The sequence below is a fragment of the Penaeus chinensis genome, chromosome 25, assembly GCF_019202785.1.
Source record: "Penaeus chinensis breed Huanghai No. 1 chromosome 25, ASM1920278v2, whole genome shotgun sequence".
In the NCBI taxonomy this organism is placed as follows: Eukaryota; Metazoa; Arthropoda; class Malacostraca; order Decapoda; family Penaeidae; genus Penaeus; species Penaeus chinensis.
In genome coordinates, this window is record NC_061843.1 from 2,462,930 (window position 1) to 2,470,530 (window position 7,601).

The window sequence follows — 7,601 nt, forward strand, 5'->3', positions numbered from 1 at the left end:
AAGAACAATGAATGAAAGGAGAGGACGCTGAAGATACGAAAGGACGAAAATAATTGAAAACTAGCGCACTTATGAACCGAATTTTATCCAACGTGAATGATTGGATAAAAAACAAAAACAAAAAAAAGACAAACAAAAAAATGGTTCGGTTTCATCCGAAGACGACTATTTATTTATTTATGCATTTATTATTTTATTCATTTATTATTGGTACGAGGTGGTTGGTAACCTCAGCTATTTATCGCGGTTGAGAGATAAGATCGGGAAACACAAGGCAGGGAATAGGGAGGAGGAAGGTTACTGGTGAGATTCATTGCACCGAAGACCTTTTGGTGGAATGGCGGTCATGTTCGCCGCCTGGGATTCGTCTGCATTCCTTCCTCCTCCTATTCGCTCTTCTCTCCTCTTCGCTACTCTTTCGTCACGCCCTCTTCTCTCTTTCCTCATTTTTCATCTTTCATCCTCTTCATCACCATTTATCTTTTCTCCTCCTCCTCATCCCCCATCTTCGTCTTCCCTACTCTTCATCATACACGCTTCCCTCTTTCCTCATTTTTCATATTCCCTCCTCTTCCATCTTCCTTCTTCGTCATCACACCCTCCTTCCTCTTTCCTTTTCTTCCATCTTCCCTCCTCCTTTCTCCTCGTCATCACACCCTTTCCCCTTCTTTGCTCCTCCTCCATCTTCTCTCCTCTTCACCACACCCCCATCCCTTGTGTTTTCTCCCTCCTCACACATCATTACTTTCTCCTCTTCCTCCGTTCTCTCTTCTCCCCCCCTAGTTTTTCCTGCACCTTGCACCCTCTCTCCCCCTGTCTTATCCCTTCTCGTCCTTTCCTCTTCCATTCTCACTCGTCCTCACATTCTCTTCCGTCGTCTCTTCTCTCTCTTCATTCTTTCCTTGTCCCTCGTTTTCCCCCTCGCTCCTCTCTCTATTCTCTTCCGACATTCGTCTCTCCCTCCGTCCTCACTGCTCCCTATTCCCTTCACCTTCACCCTGCATCCTCTTCCCTCCTTCCTCGATCTTTCTAGCGTGTCAACGAACGTCACGCAGTTTGTTTAAGGACGATTTTGTTTTGCTTTTGCTAACTCGAAAACAACCACTAAAATCTTAATGATTGCTTTGTTTTTATTGTCTCTGAAAACATCATTGTCGGAAGTTTTTAATCACCAAATAAGGTTTATCTGATCTTATCATGCTTAAAAGTTTATTGATATCTTCGTTTCGTCTTCATCAACGCATTGTTAAAAAATATCGTCAATCATTTTTCAGTTCTGTCACGACGAGCCACGAGCGGATGCACAGTACTCTCATAACAAACAAAAAAGTTCGTACATGTTGGAAGTATGGGAGAGTTGACCTACAAATTCACCTATTCATTACAGCCGCATCTAAATAGGCATCTAATCCTGGATCCCTCGTTCCCGCAGGTGAATGTCGGGTCTGGGGGGCTCCGGTAGGGGAGTAGGTGAGGAGAGGCGGAGAGGAGGAGACCTCGGTACCCGCATCACACGTTCCACGTCGCTGCTGCCAACGCCATCAGAAACCACCACGTCGGTCGAAGCTCTTGCCGATACTGCTGCTGCCGCCGTCGTAGCTGCCTCTGCTGTGACTGTCGTCGTCGCTCTATCTACAGCTGCCGTCGCTGATTTCGTCGCTGCTTCTGTCGCCGCCGCGTCTGCTGTGCGCTGTGACCAGGTGGGCCCAGGCAGCGCGTCGCCCGTGTCACCCTCCAGTGACTTTTCAGATGGCGAAAGCGGCGAAGTCGTGGCGCATCGTGGTACTGCTGGTGCTGGTGCTGTCTCCCGCCGTCCTCTCGTCGCCCAGCCCTCCGCCAAGGCCGTGCCCCACGCCCTCTCCCGCGGGCACTCCCGCTGAGCGCCAGGCCGCCCTCGACAACCCACACCTGAAGGAGCTCTTCCGCAGGTACGGCCAGGGGGACGTCCTCACCCCCGAGGGCCTGCACAAGCTCCTGCTCAGCCTCGGCCTCCAATTCGAGGACAACAACGACCACCTCCATCACACGCACGACCACCAGAACCTCCCCGGCGACTCCCTCGGCTTACCGACGACGAGGAAGGACGACCCGGAGGAGGAAGACCACTTCCACGACGACCACTACCACGCACACGATGACCACGTGACCCACGACCATAGCCCGGACGAGAAAAACCGGAGGCAGAAGGACCACCAGGCGGACAGCGACGGCCGCAATCACGGCGATGAGCCCAAACTAGACGGCAGGGCGGACGACCCGTACTCCACCGTCGTCGTCGTCGACCACCCGCGCAGCAACCACCTCGGCGACCCGCACGACCTCCTCGGCGGCCACATCGACGACCGCTTCCACGACGACCATCGCCACACCGAGGATGGCCATCTAGACAACAACCACCACCGGGACGGTCACGCGGCGTCGGACGACTCTCTCGCGCGCCGGTCGTCCCCGTCGTCGTCGTCGTCAAGATCCGTGCACGAGAGCGACGCCTCGGGTCTCGCCGCCAGAGGTCGTGCCAGGTCAGGGCGGACGGGGACGCCACGCGACCAAGGTGAGCTCGATCTTACATCTGTATATCTATATTTATCTATCTGTCTGTCTGGTTATTTGTTCATTTGTCCCTCTATCTTTGTAATAGATTTACCCTCCCCCCCATTGACCAAAGAAAAAAAAATCAATAATAGAGTAATAATTCAGCAGTCGCATACACACGGAATTGTTTTTTTTTTTTTTTTTTTTTTCTCACGTATAACGACGAAGGATTAACAGTCTAGTAGAGGTTATTTATTAAAATTCCCACACCACATATGAGAAGGTTACTGGACTTCGTGGAGCCTAATATATATATATATATATATATATATATATATATATATATATATAAATGAGATAAAATTAAGGTTGGGAAAATGTAAACACCACTGAGACATAATCCTACGGAAAATAAACCCAACATTTGACCACTCCACTTTCCAACCTTCACTGTCTCACTCACTGTCACTCACCGTCATTCAGTGTCATTCACTCACACTCACATTGTCACTGTCACTCACTCTCTACCCCCTACTCTCTTCTCTCAGGCACTGCTAATGCCACGAGTGACCCTCAAGCATCGTCGCGTGTCAATTCTTCTGCGCCTGCATCCTCGACGCCCCTGCCTCCTGCCCCGTCTGCCGCTGCAACAGCTGATCCTCTGACTATTACCACGGTTACCACGCTATCTCCAGCTTCCCCCAAGGTAAGGAGATTTTTTTTTTCTTGATGTGTAGGCGCGTTTTATCAAGGGTTGTAAGAAAGTGGCATAAACACGTCCGGTTTGGGAAGGAATTGCGAATGACCGCGTTGAAGTAAAACAAAATGTAAAGAAAAAAAACTGAGATGGATACAAGAAAATACAGACATGCTAATGTAAAAAAAAAAAATGAATAATGCTTTGAAGTCGAACGAAGTCAGAGCGAACCGAAGGAAAATAAAGTAAACGGTGAGAAAGGAACCATAGAAGGGAGGGTAGAGGCAAGAAAGAAAATACAAAAGGCAAATACCAATTTAAAAAGGTAAAGAAAAAGCTAACTGTAAAATCAGAGTGTAGGTATACAAGTAATACTACTGCGAAAGGGGAAATACCAAAACATGTACATAGATGCGAGGCAAAAGAAAGATAAATATAAGAAATTAAAATAAGAAAAAAATGAAAGATGGAATGTAAAAGAAATAATGTTAAAAAGGGGGAAAGAAGAGGGTAAACTAAACGAATCAGCTATTACTATAAACAAATCAGGTGGCACGATAAACAAATCAGCTTTTGCCTTAATTATCACGTGTTTTAGCCATCGGCAGGCTTAATTGACACGTTAATGACCCACTGATAACGATAACGAGCGACTGATAAGGAAAAACACCCTCATCCGGTTTTGTCCCGATGGGCAACATGACCCGCGATAAGATAATTTTTTCTCTTTATCTTTATAGCCGATAAAGATATTTCGTTACTAGTATTGCTTTTTGGAAATATCGATTGTTGGCGATGGAATGAAAAAAATATGGGTGCAGGTAGAAAAGAGGGTTGGGGGGGGCGGGTAATTTTTGTTTGTTTGTTTGTTTGTATTTCCAATTCCCTAATCTCATTCAAATATATAATTAAGCGCCCAACAGTTCGTGGCATCGTTATTTGAGCAAGTGGCGTTGGCGGGAGGGGTGGGGGGGTGGGGGGTATACAGGAGGAACGGGAAGCACGCCCTTGATATCGGTAAACATAATTTCTCAATATAATTACACATACACATACATACATACATACATACATACATACACACACACACACACACACACACACACACACACACACACACACACACACACACACACACACACACACACACACACACACACACACACACACACACACACACACGTTTTTGGGTGGGCAGAGAATTAGATTAAGGAGATAGTGAGAGGGATAGAGAGGGAGAGGGAGAGGGAGAGGGAGAGGGAGAGGGAGAGGGAGAGGGAGAGGGAGGGGAAGGTGAGGATATGAAGGAGGGAAAGAAGGGAAGGAGGGGGAGAGGGAAATGAGAAGGAGAGGTAGAAGGAAAAAGAGAGGGAAAGGGAAAATGGAGAAAGAAATTGAGTTAGAGAGAGAGAGAGAGAGAGAGAGAGAGAGAGAGAGAGAGAGAGAGAGAGAGAGAGAGAGAGAGAGAGAGAGAGAGAGAGAGAGAGATTCACCCATGTCGACCTTTCCTTCTTAGCATACTGAAGAATTTTTTTTTTCCACTCCCGAGAAGGAAAAATGAAGACACGACAGATAACACAGATAACTGATAACAACGATTAATCCAATTAGCGCCCTTTTTTTTTTTTTTTTTTTTTTAAGAAGTGATGAAAGGCATTTTCAATTTTGACTTTAATAAGGACATCAACATTATATATATATATATATATATATATATATATATATATATATATATATAATATATCTATATATATATAATATATCTATATATATATCTATATATATATATATATATATATATATATATCTTTATATATATATATATAAACATATACATATACATATATATACATATACATATACACATCCGGAGGGGGCAGTACCAGAAACTATAGATAAGTGGCTTTTTGCACACGACTCCTCACTCTGCCGGTCAGCTGATCTCTGAACCGGAAACGTATAAAGAACTCATTTGAACTATTGGTCATCTTTCCCGATTAAAACCAACGACAACATTACAGTAATAATATTAAAATGATGATGATGATGACGACATTAATAATAAAAGCAACAACAACAACAAAACAACAATAATACCAATATTAATAATAATAATCACCATCATCATCATCACCACAACAACATCAATAATAATGACAATAATAACCAACGATAATATAGCCTGGGTGATGCGGAGGACCCGAGAACTAACCTTGATGATGACACTGATATTGTGCCATCGCCTTTGTGATCTTCTGTTGAGTGTGGAAGATGTCTTGCATATGTATGTGTGTGTGTGTGTGTGTGTGTGTGTGTGTGTGTGTGTGTGTGTGTGTGTGTGTGTGTGTGTGTGTGTGTGTGTGTGTGTGTGTGTGTGTGTCCGTCTGCGTACCTGTGTGCACGTGTCTGCATATCTGTATGCATATATCTGTGTATTTGTATGTATGTGTACATATGTATGTGTAGATATCCGTTTTATTGTGTGTGTGTTTTTGTGTGTATATATATATATATATATATATATATATATACACACACACACACATATATATATATATATATATATATATATATATATATATAAACACACATACACATACACACACATAAATATATATACATATAGATGCATATATATATATATATACATACATAGACACATACATAAACACATACATGCATGTTTCCATTGTGCACTCAACTGGACGTAAACAGATGTGTGTATACGTATCCACGCGCGAGTATATGCTAGTACATTTGCGTGCCTGTGTGCGTGTGGGACCCACCTGGAGCACGAGGATCCCCGAGCCGAGATCTCCGACGGGGTCCATGGCCTCGATATCCTGCATCAGCATCACAAAAGAGACGAAGAAGTGGAGAAGGATAACGAATGGAGGAGGAGGAGGAGGAGGAGCAGGAAGAAGATGAAGAAGAAGAAGAGGAAGAGCCGGAAGAAGAAGAGGAAGAAGAAGAGGAAGAAGAAGAGGAAGAAGAAGAGGAAGAAGAAGAGGAAGAAAAGGAGGAAGAACAGGAGGAAGAACAGGAAGAAGAAGAGGAGGAGGAGGAAGAAGAAGAAGAGGAGAGAAGAAGAAGAGGAGGAAGAAGAAGAGGAAGAAGAGGAAAAGGAAGAAGAAGAAGAGGAAGACGACGACAAGGACGACGACGAGGACGACGACACCAAGATGACGACCTGATGACTTAGCAACGAAGATCCGCGAGGCTCAAGGGCGGCCACGATAATGCGAAGGGACGAGGGCGACAGTGACCACGACGGCCACATCAGTGACAACAATACCGGGTGTGTGCGTGATAATAACAGGTGAGGGCGAGGCTTACACTCACTCTCTCTCTCTCTCTCTACCCCCGCCCCCCCTTTTTTCCTTTCCCCTTTTTCCCTCTAAAACGATCATGAGAAAATATCGATACCGATACCAGGTTTACGGTCAGTACCACTACAGCTTCTACCTACCTCTAAGCTCTACCATTCACCGCGAAACCACCGACTTGGTACCATCTATGTGTCCAGTACCGGTGTCGCTTTTGCCGCTATCACAGCTGATACCAACGGTGCAGTGTGGTGTGCGGCGGCGTTGGTATCGTGTGCAGAAGTTTTGTGTTTCGTGAGTGTGAGTGTGAGTGTGTGAGTGTGTGTGTGTGTGTGTGTGTGTGTGTGTGTGTGTGTGTGTGTGTGTGTGTGTGTGTGTGTGTGTGTTGTGTGTGTTGTGTGTGTGTGTTGTGTGTGTGTTGTGTATGTGTGTTGTGTATGTGTGTTGTGTATGTGTGTTGTGTATGTGTGTTGTGTATGTGTGTTGTGTATGTGTGTTGTGTATGTGTGTTGTGTATGTGTGTTGTGTATGTGTGTATGTGTGTGTGTGTGTATGTGTGTGTGTGTGTGTGTGTGTGTGTGTGTGTGTGTGTGTGTGTGTGTGTGTGTGTGTGGTGTGTGTGTGAGTGAGTGTGGAGTGAGTGAGTGAGTGTGAGTGTGATAGTGTGAGGTGAGTGTGAGTGTCAGAGTGAGTGTGAGTGTCAGAGTGAGTGTGAGTGTGAGTGTGAAAGTGAGAGTGAGAGTGAGAGTGTGAGTGAGACTATGAGTATGAGTGCTTGCATATGCGTTTGTGCGCGCATATGCGTATGCATGCGTATCTGTGTTTCTCAGTGTGTATGCAAGTGTGAATATCTGCCGGTATCTTCTAGTGTGTCTGCCTGCTTGCCCGCCTACCTTACTGTATTTTTCAGTGTCTAGGCTGGTGTGCTCTGGCCTCGTCTGTGCATGCGACTCCTCAAGGGTGTGACAACTCGAGCTTGCCTGCATTCACAACGCACGCCCGACGCACCAGCGAACGTCCGTGCTTTGTATAGGCGAGCTAGTTCT

The 7,601-nt window shown here is 45.3% G+C and overlaps 2 protein-coding genes across 4 annotated transcripts in view; one reads left to right on the forward strand and one right to left on the reverse strand.

Annotated features, from left to right (window-relative positions):
- The window catches only part of LOC125038506 (zinc transporter ZIP10-like), a 36,028-nt gene extending 31,696 nt beyond the window's left edge, over positions 1 to 4,332 (forward strand). For 2 of the 3 annotated variants that reach the window (XM_047631985.1, XM_047631987.1), the window contains exons 2-3: positions 1,433 to 2,551; positions 3,081 to 4,332. In XM_047631985.1, coding sequence (XP_047487941.1) covers positions 1,750 to 2,551; positions 3,081 to 3,262 — 984 coding nt within the window. In that variant the 5' untranslated portion in view covers positions 1,433 to 1,749 and the 3' untranslated portion in view covers positions 3,263 to 4,332. The remainder of the gene's footprint in view (positions 1 to 1,432; positions 2,552 to 3,080) is intronic. The other variant, XM_047631986.1, reaches the window with a different exon arrangement.
- The window catches only part of LOC125038505 (zinc transporter 2-like), a 49,259-nt gene extending 43,056 nt beyond the window's left edge, over positions 1 to 6,203 (reverse strand). The window contains exon 1 of the mRNA XM_047631984.1: positions 6,016 to 6,203. Within this exon, the coding sequence (XP_047487940.1) occupies positions 6,016 to 6,084 (69 nt within the window). The 5' untranslated portion in view covers positions 6,085 to 6,203. The remainder of the gene's footprint in view (positions 1 to 6,015) is intronic.
- Between the last annotated feature and the right edge of the window lie 1,398 nt (positions 6,204 to 7,601).